This window comes from Trachemys scripta, chromosome 9, assembly GCF_013100865.1.
Source record: "Trachemys scripta elegans isolate TJP31775 chromosome 9, CAS_Tse_1.0, whole genome shotgun sequence".
Taxonomy (NCBI): Eukaryota; Metazoa; Chordata; order Testudines; family Emydidae; genus Trachemys; species Trachemys scripta.
Window position 1 is genome coordinate 49,955,878 of NC_048306.1, and position 26,058 is coordinate 49,981,935.

Consider the following 26,058-nt stretch of genomic DNA (forward strand, 5'->3'; position numbering starts at 1 on the left):
GCCTTCAGGATAAGAAAATAGCGGGAGTAGTACCCCTTGCGTTTGAACTCCACTGGCACTACTTCCACTGCTCCTAGGCCAAGGTGCCACCCCACCTCCTGCTCGATCAGAGCCTCGTGAGAGGGGTCCCCCAGGAGGAACGGGGGCCGAGGGTGGTCGGGTGGGGTGGAGGTAAACTGGAGGGTGTAACCCCAGGAGATGGTGTTGAGGACCCATTGGTCTGAGGTCAGCTCCGGGAGGAAAGCTCACAACCGGTTGGAGAAGGGAAGCTTTATTGTGAGTGGATCCCTGATGAGAACTGTCAGGGTGCCCCCGGGCGTCCTGTCAAAAGTGCCGTTTCCCTGCCTGTTTGCCCTTGGAGGACTCCCCAGGCTGGGGGGCAGACCAAGATTGCCTCTGCGGGCATTTTATAGTCCCACAATTTTTTATAAGCAGGACTGTATTTAGAGTGGGCGGCCTGGGCGGGAGCCTGCTGCGGCTTAAACATAGAGGCCCAGAGCCTGAAGCATCATGTGGAAATCTTTTAGGCCATGCAGTTTTATATCCATTTGTTCTGCAAACAGAGCTTTGCCGTCAAACAGGAGGTCCTGCAAGGAGGTCTGCACCTTACTGGACAGCCCAGAGAGCAGGAGCCACGATGCCCTTCTCATGGACACCGTAGAGGCCATGGACTGCGCGGCCGTGTCCGCTGAATCCAATGCTGCCTGCGGGGTTGCCCTGGCAGCCGCTGTACCCTCCCCCACCAGGGCTTTGAACTCCTTCCTGTCACATTCCTGGAGGGGGTCCTCGAATTTGGGCAAAGAGCCCCACAGTTTGAACTCATACCTGCCCAGGAGAGCCTGATGGTTTGCCACCCATAACTGGAAGCTCGAGGACAAATAACTTTTCCTTCCAAATGAGTCCAGCCTCCTTGAATCTTTATTTTTCAGAGTAGGGGCTGGTTGGCACTGCCGCTCCCTGTGGTTGACCGATTCGACCACCAGGGAGTTAGGGGCAGAGTGGGCGTATAGGTATTCATGCCCTGTGGCAAGCACAAAATACTTGCATTCTGCTCTTTTAGAGATGGAGGCCAATGAGGCCAGGGTTTGCCACAGGGCATTTGACATTTTAGCCACCCCTTCGTGGAGAGGCAAGACCACCCTGCCCAGTAGAGGCGGACAGTATGTTAAACAGGGAGTCCGAGAGCTCCTCCACTTCCTCTGCCTGGAGGTTGAGACTTGATGCCACCTTTTTTAATAGCCTTAGAGTCCTCCTGAGGGACGGAAGGAGGAGGGGCCGCAATCGCCTCATCAGGTGACGGGGAGGAGGCCGGCGCAGTACTCTGTGTGTCCACCGGGGGATCCATCACCTAGTTGGTCTCCGGGCATGGTGCCGAGGATGTACGACCTATCGACTCCTTCCTCGGAGGTCTGGAGGCCGACAGCCCTTCTGAGGCTCTGGCCACCAAGCAAACACCTACTGGGGGCTGTGTTGGGGGCCACGGTGCCCATTGGTACAATTGCGCCAGTCACGGGGCTCGGTGCCACTGCACCTGCTGTGGCACCGGGTGAGCGCGCTGTTCGGTCTGGCTGGCCTGACCCATCGATGGATGGGTATGAAGGGAGGCTGGGCTGATGTATGACCTGGACTGGGAGGAGCGGTGCCGACCTCGAGACCGTGACCTCGATGTGGAGGACCGGTACCGTAGGTAACAGCTGCTCAGCGATCAGCTCTGACGGGCGGATCCGCGATGGTGACTCGCCGGTGATCGACTCCCGGGGCTGCGGGAGCAGTGCCTTGGCAGGGTTCTGTAGCGGGACGACGAACGGGAACGGCGCTGACATTTGTGTCGCAACCGGCTACGATAGCCCCTCTGAGGTGTTGGTGTCGTGTCGTCTGCCTCGGTCCCATCGGTGTTCGCTCCTCGAGGTGGAGCGGTGTCTGGAGTCTCGGACAGACGGAACCCAGCCAGACAACCTGGTGGGAGTCAACGGCGACCCAGGTGGACTACGCACGGAATGGTTGCTGAGTGGCGAACAACATCAGGAATGTTCCCTCGACCGAGACCAGTACTGAGTCGGTGGCCACTGCCAAAATCCCAGTGGCGGCTTGCCTCTGGAGCAAGAGGCCAACATTGGCAGTGCTCCTGGTACCAGCATTGTCATAACGTCCCGGGGCGCCTGCAGGGCCTCTAGCATGGAGGACATCTAGGGAAGCCTGCTCCGACTGGGCCGGGCTACTCCGCTCAACTTGAGTAGGAGGCCTAGAGGCCGATGGGGATTGAGGACTGACCAACACGTGTCTAGTCTCTGCCCCAGATTTACTCTGGTGCCGCGGCGGCGAAGGCCTCTTAGCCTTCTTGGCGTGCCCCGTGGACGGGACGTGGTGCCGACTAGTAGTTGGCACCAGGAGGTCGCCGTGCACCGACATCACGGTGCCGACTTGGAACAGCATGCCAGAATCGGGATCAACACCGACTCCATGAGGATAGCCCGGAGCCTAATGTCTCTCTCTCTCTCGGTCCGAGGCTTAAACGACTTGCAAATCTTACAGCGAGAGCAGAGATGAGTTTCACCCAAACAGCGTAGACAGTCCGCGTGCAGATCACTCACTGGCATCGGGTGCCTACAAATGTTGCATGACTTAAAACCCGAGGCGCGGGGCATATCCTGGCTCAGGTGCACTATCTAAACTAAACTAAACCAAACCTAATTGAGTACTAACTACAGGTCACATACACTGAATGAACAAGAGTTCTGGGGACAAGCTATAGCAAAGCTGGAGCAGAGCAGTTCCGAAGCACCTTCACTGGCAGCAAGAAGGAACTGAGGGTGGGGGGGACTGCGCAGTGCCCCTTATACCGAGCCATGGAGGTGCCACTCCAGGGGTCGCTAGGGGTGCTCCTGTACGGGTACTGCTAGGGGAAAAACTTCCCACACTGGCGCACGTGGCGAGCACACGCACCTATTCTGGAATACACATGAGCAATCTCTCGAAGAACCTTTGACATTTCTCAGCGTGGAGAGCTGACAGAGCTGCTGAAGATGCTGTGAGAGAACTCTGAGGGAATCACAGAACCATCAATGTGGAATTGGTAGGCAGGCAGAGCCGGCTGCTGCTGCGGGGAGATGGGGGTGGGGTGGAGGGGAGAGACTGTGCTGAGCATGGGCTGATATGGGCGGGGGTTCCCCGTCCCCCAGGCTTGGTTGCTCAGGCTGCTGTCTGAACTTAGAGACAGCATGCCAACACACTTCCAAACACACAGTTTCTGTCTCTTCCCCCTCCCCCGCCCACACTCCCTATCACACACAGTCTTCCCCTCCCCCATACACTTTAGCTGAAAAGCGGCTGGCAATCTAGTAAAATTAGGGTTACCATACGTCCAGATTTTCCCGGACATGTCCGGCTTTTTGGGCTCCAAATCCCCGTCTGGGGGGAAATCCCAAAAAGCCGGACATGTCCGGGAAAATCGGGACATATGGTAACCCTAATTTTACTAGATTGCCAGCCGCTTTTCAGCTAAAGNGGGGGAAGGGGCGGGGCTGGGGCCCGTGGAGTGTCCTCCTTTTGGAGGCTTAAAATATGGTAACCCTAAGTAAGATGCCCATGGAATGATAGAATTGAGAAACCTGCATCATGTGATACTGGACCTGTGCCATGAGGCAGAGCCGTCCTTAGGCATACGCAGCTGTATAGGGCACCTGAAAAATTGGGGCACCAATTCGTGTCCACCCTCCCACCTCTTCCTATCCCTGTTCTGACCCTTCCTGCAGGCTCCCACCACAGTTGGCTGCTGCAGCCTGGTGAGTCTTCCTTCTGAGGAAATTTAATAAGCCTTCCAGCCTGCCAGACCTATTAGCATAACACTGAAACTGTTAAAGAACCATTCAAGTGGTAATGAAGCCATTTAACAGGCATTTGCCAATATACTGTCAATTATTTTCTCAGAACATGTTAGTCTACTACAGGACCTTAGTTTAAAATTTGCTTTAAAAATACTTCATTAGTGAGTTGGTGAAGATTATAAAATCACACCTCTAAAAAATCCTTGCATAGATTTTTAGATGCACCATCATCTTTAGCCTTAAATGCTCAGATCTTCAGACAGTTTTTTAAATAAATCCTTCAAAAGACCACCCTTATCTAAAACACACATTTTAATTACTATAGTAAAAAAAAACTTGCTTCCAAAGTCTTCCTGTCCTTTCTGCCCATCCCTTTCTCCCCTCACGTGCCCCACCCCCAAGTTTAGTGCTTTTAATTATTCACCATCTGGCATGCAGTGGAAAACATGCTTCATTTTCTTTAGAAAGAAATTACAGAAGAGTGTTTTTTCAAATGTAATTTGCTTCATTTGGATGGAAGGGGGGTGAGCAGGGTGAGGGAGGGAAAAGAGAGGGAGACAGTGGGGAGAGGGCAGGGCCTGGGCAGAGTGGGGTGGGGTCTGGGGCGGAGCAGGAGTGGAGTATGGGTGGGGCCACAGGCAGAAGAGGTGGGCTGGGGAGCTAGCCTCCCCAAGTGGAAGTTTCACCCACTGCCCATGACAGCAGGTAAGAGCGGGTCGGCTCCCGCAAACCCAGCACGGGCCGTATTCACAGAGCCGAATGTGCCAGCACCACGCATTCTGCGTGAGGGGGAGGGAGGGAGGGTATAGGAGTCTCTGTGGGGAACTGTGACTCTCCACTGCCATGAGGCGGGCTGGGCATCTCGGTATCCTTTGCTGCCTCATCCCTTCCTGCCCCCGGGGTGCCGTCAGGCATAGGGGCACCAGTTTAATAATACTGCGTAGGGCCCCATAAATCTTAAGGACGGCCCTGCCATGAGGCATTGCAAACCCTTTCCAAAAGGCCCTGAGGCAAGTTGCACAGTGTGATAACTACCCACAGTGCACTGCTCTGTCTTGATGCAAGAGCTGCTTCTGTGGATGCGCTGCGTCAACACAAGAAACAGTGTGGACATGCACTATAGCTTTAATTAAAGCAGCATAACATTTGTTGACAACTCTATAGTATAGACAAGGCTAAGATGAACTGAAGTGTTTTTTTAGTAACAAAACTTAAATTTGTATATTTTCTTAATGACTTAACATCTTAGAGAACATCAAATACATTATATCTGAAAATTTTTAAAAATTCCTCATTTGCTTAATGTCTAAGATGAGAGTTCGGGAATCTGTTTCTTCTGAGAAGTTCAAACACCTAATGCAGGCTGGAAGATGCATTCCTTGCCCTACTTCAAGGGTTTAATGATTTGACAGTTTAGGGAATCTGTCTGAACAATTTATGATCTCACACAGAATTCATGAACTATGTATGTATTTTTACCAAGCTGCAAACTCCATTTTCAACATGCAGCCCCTTTGCCTTCTCCATTGTCGGCTTGCCTACATGTTAGACTGAAATTCCAAAGGCTAGCGATAAAGAAATAACAAGAGGTTCATTGCTTAAAGGGCTCTCCCATTGAAAAGAAATAGCTGAGACAGTAAGATAGCTCCTACCCAGAATCCCTGGTTTCTCAAGGGATTGGTCGCCTTGGCAACGAGGTCAACTGGTAGGGTCTCTGGTCACCTTTCAAGGCTGACGAGAGAGTCATCTGACAGAGGAAACTGGAAAGTTATGAAAAGGGATCAATCTGGAGTACTCGGCCATTTTTCTCCAGCTGAGGACAAAGGAGAAGCAACTGAACATGTAGCAGCCTGATGAGGTAGGGGACTCTGCATACCTACCTGAACACAGATGATCCTCCGATGACTTCCAAGGGAAGGGTGAGCTAGTGAGGGGCACTGTGTTTAGGATGTTTGTTGTGTACTATGTGATCTGTGCTATCTTGTGCTTTATCTGTTAAGTAAAAAAGCAATGGTGTTAGAATCTTGTGCTAAATGTCTATGATTTATGCTTTGCACTTACCACAAGTCTCCTGAGAGAGTTAAATGTAACCCAGAAGGTTCATACCTTGGGGTGGAGTTCTGGGAGAGGGGGTGTTTACACTACGGGGTAGCCTGAGGAGTCAGCACTGATCCCAGGGGCCAGGCAGCTGGACAGCAGGTTCCAGCTCCAAGGAGGGGGTGCTAGAAAGTGGATCTGTACTTCAAGAATGTGCTTAGGACGCCCCAAACTGGGGCAAGTGGCTGAGCTCCATTCAGGCTCAAGACTTAAAACACCTGGGGATCAGCATCTAGTTTCCTTCATAGCAGTCTGGTGAGTATATCAAAGGGGGTGTTCAACTGGGACCTGTGAGATGTCATGAACAAATACTGGAGAAACAAGGATCCTGGGAAGGTAAGAACACCTTTCAGTTTACTTATTATAATGTAGCTATGTGTACTTTTAAGACTACAAAGAGATTGATTTAAGCTCAAACATTTTTGCATTAAAAAAATCTGTAACCTTTAACAAAACTGCACACAAACAAGCTCTTGCCCTCTTACTACTTCATGTGCCACAAGTCTAACTCTTCTTAACATGTTCTGCCCTCTAACAAGCCCTGCATGAATCTGAGAAGAGCCAAGACACTAGACTGCCTTCAACTGGTTTGTGACAGCTGAAATAGATGTAAATGAACACAGGTAGTACTTGTCGAAGCCAAACAGGTAAGTTAAGAAGGAAGTTAAGAAGGAAGTCAGAGTCTATATGTGTGCGAGCCTCCATCCACAGTAGACAGACCACTGGAGCAAACACATGTCTACCTCTGTTTATATGGCATCTAGCACAAAAAGGCCTTGATCTTAACTGAAGCCTCTGGGCACTTTCATTATTTATATCATGGCAGAATAGAACTGTTTTATTGCCCTCCTCTTTACAAACAAGTTAATTTTTAGGGGACCCTAGAATCTGCACACACACAAAAAATTCCAAGTATAGCAGAGAAAATCCTTTAGACTCTTGTCAATACTCTATCATTGTTATTAAAGAGGTGAGGGAATCTATGATAACTGATATTAAGAAACAGCTTCAGTAGTGAAGCCCAGAACAAATGGGGGGGGGGGAGGGAATCCAAGAAAAGTTTCCATTAAGATGAAATTTTAAGTACCCAGAACCCAAGCCATGGCCTATTGTAATGGATACAATAGGTGTTGTTTCTGTGCTGTTAAACAATCTATGTGTATCTCCAGGACTGATTTCAAGCTGGCAGATACTCCAAGTAACAACAGTTAATTTCTGCATCTAAGCTGCAAACCCCTAAAACCACTAAAGCAACTGAAGAAACCTAAGTCACATTACAAAAAGCAGAAAGCAAAGAAGGGGAAGTTAACCCAGGAGACCCGCCCTTACTGCTGAATTGACTTGCCAGTCTTTTCTTCCTTCTGAAGATATACTTACATGATGCTAATCCAACTCCACTCAACAAAAAGAAGGAGGCGACAAAGTGCCAATCACTACTTATAGAAGACTATGCTCCTTTCCCACCTCAGTCAGCAAAACTTCCCAAGAAACCACGTTGCAAGTGGGAAAGATAACAGCAACTAGGATGCCTAAGAGAAGAAAACTGACATACTGAAAATACAAACTGTCAATAGAGAAGGTGGGTTTAAATTAAGAAGATTAGAACACTTCTACTAAACTCACTTAGCCTCACAAGTAATCAGGAGTGACTGGTAATGGGAGACAATGATGACCGCCATTGTGGTTTTTCAGATGCAGTATTGACAGAACAGCCTTTCCAACCAAAGCAGCCTGTGCTACTCCGATTGAATATCTTTGAATATTGCTGAATAGATGCTGACCTGCCCTAAAGTAAGCATGTGTAACAATCTTGAAAACACAAAATATAGCATTTGCAGCCTTTTTGCTTGCTTGACAATACACAGTGAACTTGAAAAAGGGCAGTCAGGCCAAGATAAAACTACAGGTGAATGATTATCCCTTGAATTAATTCTATGAACTGGGCCATCCACAGATCTAGACTTAGCCTTCATGAAGTGGGATAAATCTTCTTCCAACTGGTATCAGAGAAGCAAAGTGAGGGCTGGAACTCTTTCAGAAGGGCTGCTTGTGAGAAGGAATTGGGTCTGAAAGGGTGAAGCAGAAAGGAGCAGAATCTGGGATAAGGAGAATTGGATTCAGAAAATTCCTTTGTTTGTTGTGGCGACCCACCCCAAACAATTCCTCCCCAAGCCCTTTAAAAAAAACAAAAACAAAAAAAATCCAGGAGACCCTATAACTAGCTTAAATTCTATAGCTGGCCTCTGTTATTCCAAGAATAAAACTAGAGAAATTAGAAGTAGTCATAGTGTTGGCTACTCATGTCACACTAAAAGCTGCAACCTCTGAGATCATCTCCAACTGCTGAAGGGACGTATCATCTTTACACAATGAACAATATTCCCCAAAATTAACTGAAAAGAGAAATAGATGGTGATAAAGGAGAACAGAGCTATGATTTTACAGTCTTTGTAGAGGGAAAATTAACTCATCACATTTGTGACTCAATAGGTCATAGGTTCTATAGGGAGAGGTCCAAGCCTACCTTTGGGACAGAAAAGCCCTAGTCAACCTCTGAAAAGGTATTATGTTTAGCATTAATCCATCCAGTTCCTCTCCTGGCTCACCACCCCTAGGCCTATTTCATGAAGGGGCAAAGTGGCTAGGGATTGGAACAGCATCCCTCTCAACCAGATCTGCCTTGGGTTTCTCAAAAAAAGTTTCATGGGTTCACTCCCCCCCCCACACACACTTTGGTGATGGGGCAAGTGAGATCTCTTATCTAATGGGTGTTTTTTTTTTTAAATCACTTTTATCCATAAATGCCCCTTTTTAAAAGTTCTATTGTCGGTCTCTACTTTCGCATCAGATTATATGTTCATTCTGAAATCTGTTTCTCTATCAAGGTATTTCCTCCACTACCACATGCACACAGATTGTTATTGTTGGATTACTCATGGCTGAACATAAGAATGGCCATAATGGGTCAGACCATGGTCTATCTAGCTCAGTATCTTGTCTTCTGACAGGGGCCTGTGCCAGATGCTTCAGAGGGAATTAACAGAACAGGGCAGCAATCAACTGAAGGGGGGGAGGGATAGCTCAGTGGTTTGAGCATTGGCCTGCTAAACCCAGGGTTGTGAGTTCAATCCTTGAGGGGGCCACTTAGGGATCTGGGGCAAAATCAGTACTTGGTCCTGCTAGTGAAGGCAGGGGGCTGGACTTGATGATCTTTCAAGGTCCCTTCCAGTTCTAGGAGATAGGATAGGATCCACCCCATCATCTAGTCCCAGCATCTGGCAGTGAGGCATGGGGACTCCCAGAGCATCCCTAAACAGCCACTGATGGATCTATCCTCCATGAACTTTATCTAGTTCTTTTTTTAACCCAGTTACACTTTTGACCTTCACAACATCCCCAGACAATGAGTTCCACAGCTTTACCACAGGGCTGTGTGAAGTACTTCCTTTTATTTTAAACTTGCTGCCTATTAATTTCATTGGGTGACCTGGGGTTCTAGTGTTATTTGAAGGGGTAAATATCACTTCCTTATTCACTTTCTTCACACCATTCATGATTTTATAGACCTCTATCATATCCCCCCTTGGTCATCACTTTTCCTAGCTAAATGGTCCCTGTCCTTTTAATCTCTCCTCATATGGAAGCTGTTCCATACCTTTTTGCTGCCCTTCTCCATTCCTTTTCTATTTCAAATGTATTTTTTTTGAGATGCGGCGACCAAAATTGGATGCAGTATCCAAGGTGTGGGCATACCATCAATTTATATATAGTGGCATTATGATATTTACTGTCTTATTATCTATCCTTTTCCTAACGGTTCCTAACATGGTTAGTTTTGACTGTAGCTGCACATTGAAAAAAGAAATCACCAGTCATCAAACAAGTCCTGAAGCATTTGTTTGGAAAAAACAAAGATCATCATCTGACCTGATGAAAATCCATTTATGTTCTACACCTACCAACCTTGTTAATTCCTATTTTATATTTAAAGGGAAGAAATGCACAGACTGGAATGTTTGGCTAGAGAAGTTTAAAATTTAAAAAAGAAAAAAGAAAAAAAGAATCAGCCTCTACAAATAGTAATACTGTATTTTTCATAACAGGCTACAGGAAAACTGTTTGCTTAAATTTTAAAATCTTGCTGGCCATCAGTCAAAAATTAATCCAGGAAAGGTTTAAATTTGCTAACTAAGCCAAGATGGAAAAGGAAACCTTTTCACTGAAGCTCCAATTTGCAAAATGGAAAATTACAAACTATAAAAACACCAGTTAACTCAATCAAAATGATGTAAGAATGTCATAATTAAAGTAACAATGGCACAAAAGGTCAATCAAACACACAAACCATTACAACATAATACTTAATTTGTCTCATTATGCTGAGTATTTTACCAAAAAGAGCAATGATAACTTTGAGTTGTGGAGGGAAGGTCTGGATGAGTTTTTTTTTTTGTTTAAGATACTGACATCCTAGAGTACGGTTAGGTTACATCTACATCAGGGGTAGGCAACCTATGGCACGCATGCCAAAGGCGGCATGCGAGCTGATTTTCAGTGGCACTCACACTGCCCGGGTCCTGGCTACCTGTCCGCGGGGCTCTGCATTTTAATTTAATTTTAAATGAAGCTTCTTAAATATTTTAAAAACCTTATTTACGTAACATACAACAATAATTTAGTTATATATTATAGGCTTATAGAAAGAGACCTTCTAAAAACGTTAAAATGTATGACTAGCACACGGAACCCTGAATCAGAGTGAATAAATGAAGACTTGGCACACCACTTCTGAAAGGCTGCCAACCCCTGGTCTACATGGTGAGCAACGGCCACTGCCAGTGTGTGATTTCTAAAGTGCACTAATTGATTTACTGCTGGTGAACATTAAGAGTTCCTGTAGCGAAGCAGACTCACCGGTGCAGCACTTCCTGCTGGTCGTCTTGGGAATTAGCTCTTGTCCAGCCCAGAGCGCCCTCTGCAGGCTGGTGTCCCTCTCGGACCGCGGTGTCCCTTTTCCTCAGGGTTCTGCACCCAGCAGAACCCCCTTAACTCTGGGTCTCCCCTCCCAGGGGAACCCCCAACGCTCTAAACCCACCTTGCCTCAGTGGCTACTGCCAGTCATCTAGCCCCCACTCACTGGGGCAGACTGCAGTCTGTAATGGCCATTCATTGGCAAGAGGTTAGGACCTGCTGCCTTTGCCTATTCCCTGTATCTCTGCAGCCCAGGACCTCTGTAGGCCTTCAACAAGGCCTGCAGCCTGGGGTTTTACCAGGTTGGAGCTCCCCAGCTCCCTTGCCCTATTCCCCAGCACTGTTTCAGTTCAGGTACCTTCCTCTCAGGCAGCTAGCCCTTCTCCCTCCATGGCTGCAGAGAGACTCCTGGCTCCTGGCTCCAAAGCCCTTTTATCAGGGTCAGCTGGGCCCCAATTGGATCTGGCTCCAGCTGTGGCTGCTTCCCCAATCAGCCTAGCTTGGCTACTTTTAAGCCCTGTTCTCCAAGAGTGGGGCAGGCGCCCCACTACAGTTCCCTTGTGCAATTTAATGTCTTGTATTAATGTGTTTGGAAGGTACTGTCTTAAAATGCACTAGGGAACTCGTAGCCTGCACCAGAAGGGTCTACATGGACCAATTGGTGTGTGATACATTGTGCACTTTAGAAATCATACCTCCATAGTGCAGCTCCATTGTTGCACTGTGGAAACATGACCTTCATATAACTTTAGTATGTACTTAGGCACAACATGAAAGCGGAGGAAGATCTATCCATCAGCATCTAAAGACCCCTTAAAGTACACTTCTACAAAAACCTATTAACCTTACAACAAAAGGGAAAATGGGTTAAACAAGTTTGCATGATTTTAAAATGAGACCATCTAATGCTTTGTATATCTGAACCACTGTCTAATTTAGACTGGAAGCATCTTGGGCAGCAGCCATCTTTTCTTCCTCTACGTTTAGTACAGACGCCTGTATACTCATGTTACTTAATAAATAAAAAAAATTGAGTATTACAGCGTGTATAATTACCCATTCTTTCTAAAACAGAGTTTATAGAGGGGGCACAAAACAGGTTAAAGAGCTCATATTTCAATTATTTTTCTGTAGTATCAACATCTGAAAACAAAAATTTTAACTGACATTTCTAACTAGCATAGGACTAAATCCCTGGAAAACAAGGAGATTACGGGTGCAGTAACTGGCACCTCTGGTGGAGGGTACATCCAATCTTTCTTGCACAGTAGATTTCTATTCCTGACGGCAGCATTACCAAGCTTATGCTTTTATGGAGAAGGCAGCCATTGGGAAGAGAGTGTACATATAATGGTGTAATTTACTTACCATTTTAAAAGGCAGATTTGATGCAGTGAACATGCCATAGTCTACTTGAACAACATGAGGGAGAAACACTACAATAAAACCTACCTTTGACTGTTTTGACAAAAACTTGTTTCTCTTTACTGGGGTCTTTTTCCTCTATTAAAATTCCATGGAAAATGCGTCCAAAGGTGCCTATGGAAAGACCATGCAAAATTATTGTATTGTATAGTTAATATATTACGAGATTAGAAAAATCTTTTAAACACACTTTGATGGGTTATTATAAATTATGTTCTTGTAGTATGCAGCAGAAAGTTTGGATGCTTTTCCAGTGAGATTTGGAAGGCAAAAATATATTTAAGACAAACTTTGAATACCTCATTAAAACAAAACTGTCAATCCATGTCCACATAAGCTACCAGTCTCAGAATTGTGTAGAAGACACCCCCACATCCCCTATGAGGGGCACTAGGACTTTTATGTTATGATTCCCCCTACCACTCCCCAAAAAAATAGTCATGTGACCTTTGGGACAAAGTATAGGGATCAACCAAGAGAGAGTGAAATAGTACAGTAGTTGCAGATAGCATTTAAAGCAAGGACAACATTCACAGCAAACTGCTTTCTGAAGTTTGCATTGTGAACATTCTCTCTTGTGCTGACTGTTTGCTCCAATACCCCCCAACACACATCCCCCTTCCTTTGTCTTTTATCTAGCTAATCTCCAATTCCACTTAACATAACCCCACTGAAAGGATTTAAACAAAATTCACAGAACAGGACTTTTGTCACCATTGCATTGTTCACTCTACTTGTGTTATTCCTTTCCCTACCCTTTGTCTCATCTATTTAGGCCTGGTCTACACTACCAAGTTAGGTTGACATAAGACGCATTAGGTTGATTTAATAATGTGTGTGTCTACACTACCAAGTCCCTTCCGCCAACCTAAGTGGCCTGTAAAGTACACTTCTGTACTTCATCTCCGCAAGAGGCGTAGCATTTGATTCGTCGTCCACGGATCGACATGGGGATAGTGTAGACATTGCGTTGTATAATTCGAATGAATTGACCTCCAGGTGGTGTCCCACAGTGCTCTGCTGTGACTGCTCCGGAGAGCGCTTTCAACGCCACTACACGACAGCAAGGTACACAGAAAACAGCCGCTCCCCTGTTAAAGCCCCGGGAACTTTTGAATTTCCATTTCCTATTTGATCAGTTTGGAGAGCTTGCCAGCACAGCTGATCATGGAGACTCAAGGCTGCAAATGTGCTCCAGCATGGAGTACACAGGAGGTGCTGGATCTTATTGCTGTGTGGTGAGAAGAGTCTGTGCAGGCAGAGCTCCGATCCAGCAGAAGAAATGCTGACATCTGTGCCAAAATCGCGTGGAGCATGAGGGAGAAAGGCTACACCAGAGACACAGAGCAGTGCCACGTGAAAATAAAAGAGCTTTGGCAAGCATATCAGAAGACAAAGGAGGTGAACAGTCGTTCTGGTTCTGCACCACAGACATGACGCTTCTATGAGAAGCTGCATGCGATTCTCGGTGGTGACCCCACCATTACCCCAAAATACTCCGTGGGTACCTCCCAGGAGCCCCAAGTGACCTCGAGCAACAACGAGGAGAACATTGTTGACAAGGAAGAGGAGGAGAGGATCCACTCCCTAATAGCCAAGAACTGTTTTTAACCCTGGAGCCCATCCCCTCACAGGATGAATTGTTGGCGGAGGGTGATGCCAGAGAAGGCACCTTTGGAGAGTACACATTTCCAATCACACTGTAGGGGTTACAAACTATTATTTTTAATGTTTAATCTGAACAAAAAAGTAGGTGTAGTGGTTATCGGTGGCCACTGCAGCTACGCAGAAGGTGCTCTCAGAAAAAGACTGTTTATGTGCATGGGGATGGCCCTAGAATCCTCCATGGAGATCTCTAGGAAGCTTTCATTGAGGTACTCTGCAAACTTTTGCATTCCTTACAGCTGAAACCTTGTTTGTCGGTGCATCCCTCACACCAGGACAGAGACTTTCCCAGATTAGAAAGTGGAAAAAGAAGACTAGGGAGGACATGTTCAATGAGTTAATATGCACCTCCGAGAGTGCACAAGGATGGGGAGGACAGGAAAGCATGCAGGATGAGAAGCTGCGGATTATGAAGGAGCAAACACACATGTTGAGGCATCTGGTTGAGGTTTAAGAAAGGTAGCTGGATGCTAGAGTCCCTCTGCAGCCTATGCTGAACCTGCTGCCATCATCACCCAGTTCTATATCCTCCTCTCCCAAATGTCCTATGAGGCGGGGGGGAGGTTTGGTATCCCTTGCACTCAACTCCAGAGGAGGGTACAAGGACCAGAAGGCGCCCATTCCCACACCTTTGATTGTTACTGCAGTGCAACTGTAAGCAAGCTTTCCTTTCCCCCCCCCACCCCTGTGTTATGAGCCCTTTTGCCCCAGTTAACTTACTTTTCTTTGCTGTCTCTGTGTGTTTGTGAGCATAAAACTTAATAGATTGAGGAGAAAGGGCTCTTTATTCATTCAGCACACTCTGGTTAGTGAGGGTGGAGTTTACAGGGGAGAAAATGCAATGAAGGTGACAAGTTGGTAAGGAACAACATACAAGTGTCACATTACTGAGGGTCATTGCTGAAACCGTTTTTCAAAGCCTGACAGAGACACCGAGCCCCTTGATGTGCTCTTCTTATTGCCCTGGTTTCTGGCTGCTCAAAATTGGCTGCCAGGCGATCTACCTCAACCCCCACTCCGCCAGAAACTTTTCTTCCTTTGTTTCACAGATATTATGGAGCACACAGCAGGAACATCAACAATGGGGATATTGCTTTCACTGAGGTCTAACTTAGTAAGCAAACAATGCCAGTGGCCTTTTAAATGCCCAAAGGCACATTCCACCACCATTCTGCGCTTGCTCAGCCTATGGTTGAAGCAGTCCTTACTGCTGTCCAGGCTGCCTGTGTACAGCTTCATGAGCCATAGGTAGGCTGGGTCTCACAGAATCACAATTGGCATTTCAACATCACCAATGGTTATTTTGCAGTCCGAAAGACCAGAGTTTCTAAAGATGCATGTGTTATGCACCTTTCCCGACAATCACACGTTGATGTCAGTGAAACAGCCCCTGTGATCCACAAGTACTTGCAACATCATTGAGAAGTATCCTGTTTGGCTTATGTACTCTTTGGCAAGGTTGTTTGGTACCAAAATAGGGATATGAATTCCATCTATAGCCCTACCGCAGTTAGAGAATCCCATCATGGCAAAAACGTCCAGTTTGTCCTGCACGTTCCCCAGAGTGACTACCCTTCTTAGCAGAAGTCTATTGATTGACCTGCAAACTTGGATCACAACAGACCCCATGGTAGATTTACCCTCTCCGAATTGATTCCCCACTGACTGGTAGTCTGGTGTTGCAAGCTTGCACAGAGCTATCGCCACTCACTTCTCAACTGTCAGAGCAGCTCTCATTTTAGTACTGCACTTCAGGGCAGGGGAAAGCTCTTGACACAGTTCCATTAAAGAGGCCGTACACATTCGAAAGTTCTGCAGCCACGGCTCATCATATAACGATGTGGTTCCACCAGTCAGTGCTTGTTTCCTGGGCCCAGAAGCAGCATTCCACCGTGTCACGACTGTCACCAGCAACTGCAAATTGCTCCGCTCAATGGCTTCCAGCAGTAGTGCTTGCGTGGTATCACACTGTTCTGCATGGCGGCACCTGCTTTGGATGAGTAAATACTGCAGGATAAGGTACGAGGTGTTTGTAATGCTCACAACAACAGTGTACAGCTGAGCAGGGTCCATGCTTACCATGCTATGGCGTCTGTGCCGGTAACGAAGGTTTACAAAACAAGGTGCAAAAAAAGCTTGGTTTCTTTGCCGCTGATTTCAGGGAGGGAGGTAAGTGCATCATGGGAGGCTAACACCATATTCCCATAACCACCCGCGCAAATGTTTTGGTCCCATAAGGGACTGCAAGCCCAAACCAAAATTCCACTCTGCTACATTCACTGTGGGATAGCTACCCACAGTGCAGCGCTCCGTGCATTGATGCAAGCCCTGATAGTGAGGATGCACTTCACCGACACAATGAGCATAGTTGGGACACGCAAGATTGACTTACTTAAATTGGAGGCTCGATGTCAACTTACATAAAATTGACTTAATTTTGTAGTGTATACGTGCCCTTAGATTGTACACTCTTCAGAATAGGAACTGTGATTGTAAAGTGCCTAGCACAATGTGCTACTATGGTAAGATGCAAATTTCTATATACTAACTACAGGAAAAACAGATTACCTCCACAGACACGTTCTTGTAGTCCATGTAAAAGCAGTTAGCTCTAAAGAGAGCTAACATGCTGTGATAAATGAAGGGGGGGGGGGAGCAGCTCCCTTTTAAGTACTCCCAGCCAGCCAATTAGCTATAAAATCCCTGTTAGTAGCTGTTCTCTACTTGCTTTACCTGTAAAAGGTTAAAAAAGCCCATAGGTAAAAGGGAGTGGGCACCTGACCAAAAGAGCCAATGGGAGGGCTAGAACTTTTTAAAATTGGGGGAAAAAAACACTTTCCCTTTGTCTATCTGTTGTTCTCTCCAGAGAGGAGAGACAGAGCAGCTATGCTGTAAAAACCTGTGGGCGAGGTATGAAAGTTACCAGATCATACATAGAAACTACTGATTTGAAACCCCAGATATGTAAGTAGATCAGGAAATGTCTAGGAAGACATGATTAGGTTCATCTCTTATTTCTTTATGGCTTGTGGACTCTTCTGTGCTAATCACAGGTGCTTTGTTTTGCTTGTAACCTTTAAGCTGAACCTCAAGAGAGCTACCTTAATGCTTAATTTTTGTAATAGGCTTTTTGCTAGATTTAAAAAAAAAAAGTTCCAAATGTATTTCCTCTCTTTTTGTTTTTAATACAATTTACTTTTTAAATAAAAACAGGATTGGATTTTTGTGCCCTAAGAGGTTTGTGCATATGTTGTCTAATTAGCTGGTGGCAACAGCTGATTTCCTTTGTTTTCTTTCTCAGATCTTCCCCGGAGGGGGAAGTGAAAGGGCTTGAGGGTATGCCACAGGAAGAAATTCCAAAGTGCACCTTCTTAGGGTCTCATGGGGTTTTTTATGCACTTGGGTGATGGCAGCATCTACCCATCGAAGGTCAGCGAAAAGTTGTAACCGTGGGAGTTTAATACCAGCCTGGAGTGGACAGTATTAATTTTTAGAATCCTTGCAGGCCCCCACCGTCAGCACTCAAAGTGCCAGAGTGGGGAATCAGCCTTGACACATGCAATCAATCAAATAAACAGTCTGGATTGTTTCAAAAAGCAAAGCAAGCCAGTCTTCCTCCCTCCATTCCAGACTTGAAAACAGCACTGCTGAAGGTACTTTAGATCTATGTTACAATTCTACAAAGGCTTGAAGAATCCCACAAAAGCAAGGACATTTTATACTATAATATGACTTTAGCATTATTCTTCCCATCTTCAGTACTGTAGCTGGTATCTACCTACCTTGTAATCATGAACTGTTGGGATGAAGGCCGTTAGAACAAGTTAATCTTTCATATACTCCAGTATTTAAGCACAACAGTGATATACTCTGTCTCACTTTACACACAATTTCATGTAGGATTTTTATAATACATCAGAAGAGTCACAATATTAATATAAAATCCTTATGAAAATGTATAGAAACTATACAGACAGCATTCTTGTTTCCTGAAGTACTAATTACAATTGCTCCATGCTCTTCAGTCTATGCTCCTTGAAAACTCCAAAATTTGCAGTGCTCCAAAATTGAAGCTTTGAGCCATTAATCTAGTTTATCAGAAACTGGCACGTCTACCTACCATTATCATCTATCCCATTTAAATTTAGCTAAATTAAAAGCTTTGTTAGAAACAACTTTTGGGGACTCACACCAGCTAGTTTTGCAGGATTCCTCAAAACCTAGTCATGTTGCAGTGCTGTAATCCAGCATTGTGCCACGTGTTTGGGTGTCATGACACTGTGCCAAAACAACAACAATTGTGCTACTGGGCACACCCCAATGTTTTAGAACGATGGTACAACCTCTCCTGACCTCTTCTCGCTATATTGCTCCTCTCACCTCACCAACAGGAGATGGGTGGTTCAGCACATTTGAAAGTCAGGCCACTTATTTAGATGTCTAACGGAGAAAGTGAGGTCTACATCCATGATCAGGACCTCCCCCTGGCCTTGTATGTCCCCTGTTCCACTGGAAATAGTGGGCAGAGCACAGGGTCAAGTGGTGAGAGCTTCCATAATACACTTTTGCCTGTGCATATTGAAACAACTGAAAGTGTGTGCTGCAATAAGTTCTGGACAAGATTTTCAGATGTGGGATAACTAACTTCAGATTCCATTGACTTTTAATAGGACTTAAGCACTTCTGAAAAGTTTACTAATACTTCTACTGATGGACCCCTTTGACTGAAAATTTCTTTTTCTTGATCACTTACAGCCAAAGCACTGCTACAATTTTGAATGGAAATGGATGATTCTGGCTTAGAAGCTTGACTTCAAGTGGGGCACTCACTTGAGCCTATAGCCTTTGAAACTTATGAGACACTTCAAATCAAGTCAGAAAGCTTCAGGCATGCCAAATATAAATCTAAAGCGTCTCTTACAATCCATCTACAAGGCAGTATTATTTGTGCATATCTTGCCTTCAGAAGCACTTGGATCCTTTCCAAGACAAGACAAGCAACCCTATTTCTCTTTGTTGTGGACATTTATGAGCATACCTGGGGTGGCATTTGAGGATGCTTGCTGTTTCAATTCTTTAGATATCTCTCTGCATTAGAGAGAATGGCTGGAAGTAGAAAATTAAAAGATTTTCCCCTACACACAAAGGAAGCAAATTAATGGTTCAAGAGCCCTTAAAAACAGCTCTTTTTTGTGGAATCAACTAGTTGAGACAGAGGAACAAAGTTCACTAAGGTTTAAAAAGTTTTGGATAAGCGTAATGTGAATACTCAAGTGGGTTTGTTCACTTCAAGAAAAAGAACAGAAGCAATTAGTTTATATCTCCTCACAAAGATTCAGCATAAGCTCTCACGAGGTGATTTAATAGCTCAAATCTCTAGCTTTTAGTGTTCTAACTCCGGTCATGCTTTGGAGAAGATACACAAGAGCATAGATCTACTGTAATTGTACAGATTACTGAGAGAACATGAAAACAGCTATTTTTAAAATCAGTTTCTTTACTTCTACATTACCAGATACAAAACTGAGGTCAACATAAATCTACAAGTGTACTTTCAAAATGAAAAACACTGAGCCAGACAGAAAAGAATCAAGTGATCTCTCTTCTTGTGAGCTTTCACATCCACAATCTATTTATTCTGCACCCATTACTCGCATTGTGGTAGTCATCGGAGACTTCATTTAGCATCCTCTAATTTGGCTGAGTTGAAAGGGAGACTGCAAAGATCAATTTTAAAGGCTGACTGAATTTTTCAGTGAAGCGCTTTCTCTACCATTGGAAAATGAGTTATTTTGCCATCACTTTGAGTTGCAGGTAGGCAGCCCACACTTTATGGGAGAGCCTGATCAAATGCTAAGACTTATTTAAATAGACTATATTATCAAGACAAACTAATTGAAATGCCACCTTTCACAATAATTTAATTTGAGGAATTCAGGAGACCAGAAAATAAGAGAAAAGCATTTTAAAGAAGTGAATTGTTGGACAAATGGTATGCATATTTCAAGTTTCTAATAATTTCCTTACATCTTCAACAAAAAATCACATAAGGTTCAGAAGTAACATCTACTGTCCATGTGTAACATTCTTGGGGAGAAAATCATGTGAGGACAAAAGAATACATCCCTCATGGTACCTAGCAAGTGTTTAAGGAAAGTCTTGTAAATACCTTCTTGGAGTACATCTTTTAGAGTTATCCTCTCTCTGGAGATTGCTATGTCCTTCACTTTAGCTTTTGCCTCCATCAAGGTGACGCTTTTAAGATCATTCTTCTCTATACGTAATGTAGGATAACCTGAGGAGCCAGCAGAGCCAAACAAACCAATATAAATACCCTTATAATGAGAATCCAAGCACATCACTTCCCTCAATACCACCTACAGATGGAAAGAACACTATTAATACCAAGTTGTAAGTAATCGAGATAAGGTTTCAGCATAAAATACAAGGCAACATGAATATAAATGCCTCTGAAGTGAGCACATGCTCAGTCATTCTATATAACCAACTCATTCAGTTTTTATTTGTTTACCTTGTTATATACTTAAGCCAGTTATTGCCTTAACCAAATGCACAGATTGGTGGGCAACTAAACAATCATGCTCAGAACTGTGCAGTACATGGCTACAATGAAGCCAACTGAATTACAACAGCAATCTGAAAAGCACAGACACATCAGTGCCCTCTTCTGGACATTTGAGACTTCTAAAGAGGTGACTATATTCAGGCAGGTTTTAATGATATTGTAGTAATGGAGTCCATGGATAAATGTTTAAAGGGACAACTTGAAAGTCATATTTATTCAAAATCTGTTACAAGTTAACACTTAAGATTACCAAAACCAAAGTAGGTCAGAGAAAAATGATTTTTTTTTCAGTTTACTTTGTACATATATTTTCTGTTTAGTCATTTCTACTGTTTCCCCATCGGTATGGGTCTCAGACAACAGGTAAAAGATCCTTAGAAATAGAAAAATGTAGGTTGAACACCATTTAGCAAGAAGTCTCACCATGGTAATGACGATACACAGCATTGCCACTGTAAATCTGGTTTGATGTTTATTGTCATAAAGCACAAAAGTAAAGCTGGTTTCATACGAACAGTATGTGTACTGAGAGTAGGATCCTTTATAAGACCTAAAGAAACCTAGATTATGTGACATCACCAGTGCAGCACAATCATTTTAATTTACACGACATCTTTCATCCAAAGATAACAAAACAAATGTTAAACCTCAAACCCACCTCGTAGGAGAGTTAACTATTGCATATGTATTCACAGGTAGCACAAACCACATTCCATCAATCAAGGGACCCTGCTGGAGTACGGCTCTGCCTAAAGAAGATCATGTGAGTGTCTTTTTTTAGGCTCATTAATAGGTTTCCAGGGGCTCAAGATCCTGCCAAAGTAACTAAAGTGCAACTTATCTGAAACCCCACTGGGTTGCTCCTTATTTGATATGACATCACCAGCATAGCGTACAAGAAAGGCGAGGAGGGTTTGGGAAAAAGGTAGATCTAAAAATCACTGTATGCTAATGTCCTTTTCTGACCTATTGTGGGCATTCATCATAATTTTGAAATAGATTCTTAATTAACAGTTTCTTAATTCTATTTGTAAATCACCTTTGCAGGAGCTTTTTTGTTAGAAGAGAATGAACTCAAGACTTCAGAATTCACTTTGTTAGGGAAGATAAGTGTATGCAATTTCGAGGACTGTTATTGGAGATTATAAATGCACAACTTCCTCCAGTTGGAGGCATCAGGAAAATTTATTTGAGATTAAGACTATTTCTGAAGGCGAAGGAGGTTCACTGAAATTTCTCCTGATATACTGTACTGGTGGCGTAAGTAACATCACAGTGATAAGAATAAACAGTGGAAAGTTTTTGGTTATATGAGCATTTTTTTTTTAAATCAATGTTTTAATATTTTTACTTTAACACATTCGCCCTATTCTAGGTAGCAGAATAGTGAAATATGATTAAAACCTCAACTTATCCCACTACTAAACAAAACTCAGCCAGTATACATGCAACTGCCAAGTGCTCAGGCAAACAGCTGAGCATTGTCAAGAACAAAAAAGTGACTTGATTTACAGTTTTACTCTTTCTAAACTAGCCACTGGAGATACATTTCTATTGAGAGAAATATGCAGCTGGGGTTAACAGGAAGGTGGAGTTAGTGCCTCCTCTCTGGCTTCACTGACAGTTCACACACTCCTTGTGCAAAGACATATTCCTCACCTGCTAGCCCAGCCATGTCACCTCCTCTTTGGATCTCTCAAAACAGGCTCTCTGAAATACAACATCAAGTTCACATTCCTCATAATTGGCATGGAAAGCCTTCATAGACCTACCCTACATCTCTGACCTCATGCCTTAGTACATTATCTCCAACCCTAGAGACCCTTTCCTTCCTTTACACTCTTAATACTCCTGACTCCATGTTTTTTTCTCCCACACTGCTGCATGTCTGGAACACACTGCTGATGCCCATTCTAGAGACAGTCAAAACTTCTGAGACAAAAAAGTTTTTGAATAAAATAACTTTGAGAGTCGAGCATGTTGCATAGCAAATTTTGATTTTTCAGCAAAAACTGAAATTTTCAGCCCAAGTTCTTGGGTTTTCAATTTCCACCGAAAACACATTGTCTACAGGATTTTTTTATACCAGCTGTTCCCATTCAAACCACTATCCCGCCTCATTCAAGTCCCCATTTAAAACCCAACTCTGATGTCTACCATACAAGCAACAAATTAATTACAAACTAGTACATTACCACCATCCCTGAATTCTGCCTCATCCTCTTGTTTTTGTGTGTCTACCTTCTAGATTATGAGCTCACTGGGGGAGAGACTGTCTTTAATTGTGTGTACTGTAAAGCATCAAGCACACTGATGGCACTAAAACTGAGAGAGATGTTCTAGTGGACGTAGACTTAAAGAACACGAACTTTGTTTTAAATACAGCATCAAACTATTAACTCAATGCTTCATAGATTAGATAGAAAAATTAGATCAGCCATTAAGGAAGTTTCTGTAAGAAAAAAATTACAGTATATGCAATTAAGTTGATCATTTAGGAGAAAATATTAGTCATAATTATATGATTGAGTACAAGAAGTGCAGTAGACAGGTCTAAATTTGGATATTACAAGCCAAAGTGAAGCTATTTCTCATCTATTTATTTCAAGTTAAATAAAAAAGAAGCCTGTACAAAGCTTTGGACATATTAAAACAAAACCCCAGCAACATTAAACTCATTTAAAAGGAACTCTGCTAGCCAGTCACCTATGAGAAAAGCACCTTTCCACAGTCTAATCATGTGTTTAGCACTCTTCCAAAACCCTATTAACAGATGTCTCTTACACAGGGGTGGCTCCAGGCACCAGCGCAGCAAGCGCGTGCCTGGGGCGGGGCAAGCCATGGGGAGCGGCGTACCGGTCCCTGTGAGGGCGGCAGTCAGGTTGCCTTCGGCGGCATGCCTGCAGGAGGTCCCCCAGTCCCGCGGTTTCGGCGGTGGGTGCACCGAAGGCTCGGGACCAGCAGACCTCCCGCAGGCATGCCGCCGAAAGCCGCCTGACAGCCGTGCTTGGGGCAGCAAAATACATAGAGCTGCCCCTGCTCTTACAGCCTGCCCAGAAGGTCTCTTTCTGACCAGAGGAGGAGCAAGTTCCAGATCCCTCAAGCCATGCCAGAGAATTCACTGCCAACAGACTCCCACTTTGACTGCTATGGCAGTATGGAATGGGGAGAGGGGCAATTCCTCCTTACTGTTGTAGTTTTATAAATGAATTTCTTACTCAGGAACTTTTCTACCAGAGGTGAAGTTGATCAGTCAGTCATCTCCACTATAAAGCTCAGTCCAATTCCTTTCCCAGACTTCTCAAGTGACTTCCAACAAAGGTGACAATAGATAAAACATCAAAAGAGGAAAAGAGATGGGAGAGATTAAGGAGAAATGAATTGGGCTGATTTTCGGTATCAGAGAAAAATAAGATGGTGGGGACATATAGTCTTACTAGAAAGTTAATGGTTTAAACATGCAATGAGCATTGATTGTGTGACAGGCTTTCACACTGTTTGTTCCTTTTCCTTTCATGGATGCTTCTCATGTATCCACCTCTGCACAATATCTACTTGCTATTCTCTCATCACAAGCATCCGGTCTCCCACATCTTCCACAGCTCAGTTAACAGAGTCATCTCTGAATCTGTGTTCTGTCTTTTTTTCCATTCTCTTTCCTCAACCTTTCCCAATTTTCATTTACGTATTATTTTGTTTTTGACTTTTTAAGATGTTTTCTTCCTCTCCCAAAGCCTTATCTTGCAAACATGGAAATCAATGGCTAATCTCTCCCTGACTTCAGTGGATATAGGATCAGGGCCTTTTTCATCAGCGGTTTCCTCTTCCCCTAAACTGTATCTACAGCTCCCTCAGTACTTCCTGGTTTCCCCTCCTAATCTTTTGTTGCTTCCCCATATGGTGTGGAGAAAGTCAATAAGGAAGTAGTATTTACTCCTTCACATAAACACTAGAACTAGGGGTCACCCAATGAAACGAAAAACAAACAAAAGGAAGGACTTCTTCACACAAAACATACAGTTAACCTGTGGAACTCCTTGCCAGGGGATGTTGTGAAGGCCAAAATTATAACAGGGTTCAAAAAAGAATGAGATATGTTCGTGTAAGATAGGTCCATCAACAGCTATTAGCCAAAATCATCAGGGATGCAACTGCATGCTCTGGGTATCCTGAAGCCTCTGCCAGCCAGAAGCTGGTACTCAATAACAGGGTATGGATCGCTCAATGACTGCCTGTTCTGTTCATTCCCTCTGAAGCACCTGGCATTGGCCACTGTCAGAAGACAGGATACTAGATTAGATGGAGTATTGGTCTGACACAGCATGGCTGTTCTTATATCTTCCCTCATATGCTTCATAACTCTATTTCCTCATATTTACCTCCACTATGTTGTTCCAGATAAGGCAGAAGATAATTAAATGCTGAAGCATCACCACACTTGCGGAGCTTTTAAATTGATTTTCTGCTCTGCCTGGAGCAGCAACATGCAGAGAAACAGCACCCAGAAATAAGCATTATTACTTCATACTGATGTCCAAGCCTGAGCCCTAAATGAAGATGCTTGACCCTCTCTCAGCCATTTCCTGCAGATCTTTTTCTCTTACATACTGCTATTTGCTGTTTTCAAGAAATCCTAAAGCACTGCATAAGAAAGCTCCTCGGAAGGATTAGGCAAGACATCAGTGGATACACAGAGGCCTGGTCTACACGACAGAGTTAGATTAAAGTAAGCTGCCTTGCGTGGACCTAGCTATGCAAGTGTCTACACTTAAAATTATTTCCCACGAATACAAGCATCCAAATACAGCAAAGCAGTACCACCACTTTCCCGAGCGACGCTGAGCCATGGTCAAGGTACTGAAGTCAATGCAGCGCAAGTGTAGACACTGGGTTACTTATTTCGACCCTAACAGTCCTTCAGCAGCTGTCCCACAATGCCCATCACTGACCACTCTGGTCATAATTGTGAACTCCACTGCCCAGGGGTCATGGAAACCAGCAAATTTCTGAAATGCCTTTTCCTGGCCACCCAGCTCAGCGAGCACATCTAGCAGCTTTCCACTGCCTCTTGCCCAGCTGACCATGCCGGCTACACATCCAGATGCACTCTGTCCTGGAATAGACAGGAGATATTGGATCTCCTGGGCCTACTGGGAGAAGAGGCTTTGCAGTCATAGGAACATCAACATCTATAAGCAGATTGCACAGGGGATGCATGAAAAGGTGTACAAAAGGGATCAGGAGTAGTGCTGCGTGAAAGCGAAGGAACAGCATGAGGCATATCAGAAGGCTAGGGGGCCAACAGTCTCTTTTACAAAGAGCTGCATGCCATACTTGGTAGACACCTTACTGTCACCCCACAGACCACTGTGGATACCTCTGAGGAGCCCAAGTCACAGACCCCCTGTATGAACAGCAAGGGTGAGGAGGATGAGGGGAGCAAGTGATGCCACAAGCCAGAATCTATTTGAGACTCTACTGCAGTCTAGT

The 26,058-nt window shown here is 44.4% G+C and overlaps 1 protein-coding gene across 5 annotated transcripts in view; it reads right to left on the reverse strand.

Annotated features, from left to right (window-relative positions):
- RYK (receptor like tyrosine kinase) overlaps positions 1-26,058 on the reverse strand; it is a 104,680-nt gene that overhangs the window by 34,612 nt on the left and 44,010 nt on the right. For 3 of the 5 annotated variants that reach the window (XM_034780762.1, XM_034780759.1, XM_034780761.1), the window contains 2 exons: positions 20,152-20,277; positions 12,345-12,431 (listed from right to left, as the gene is read on the reverse strand). In XM_034780762.1, coding sequence (XP_034636653.1) covers positions 12,345-12,431; positions 20,152-20,277 — 213 coding nt within the window. Of the gene's footprint in view, positions 1-12,344; positions 12,432-20,151; positions 20,287-26,058 lie in introns of all 5 variants that reach the window. The other 2 variants (XM_034780757.1, XM_034780760.1) reach the window with 1 other exon arrangement.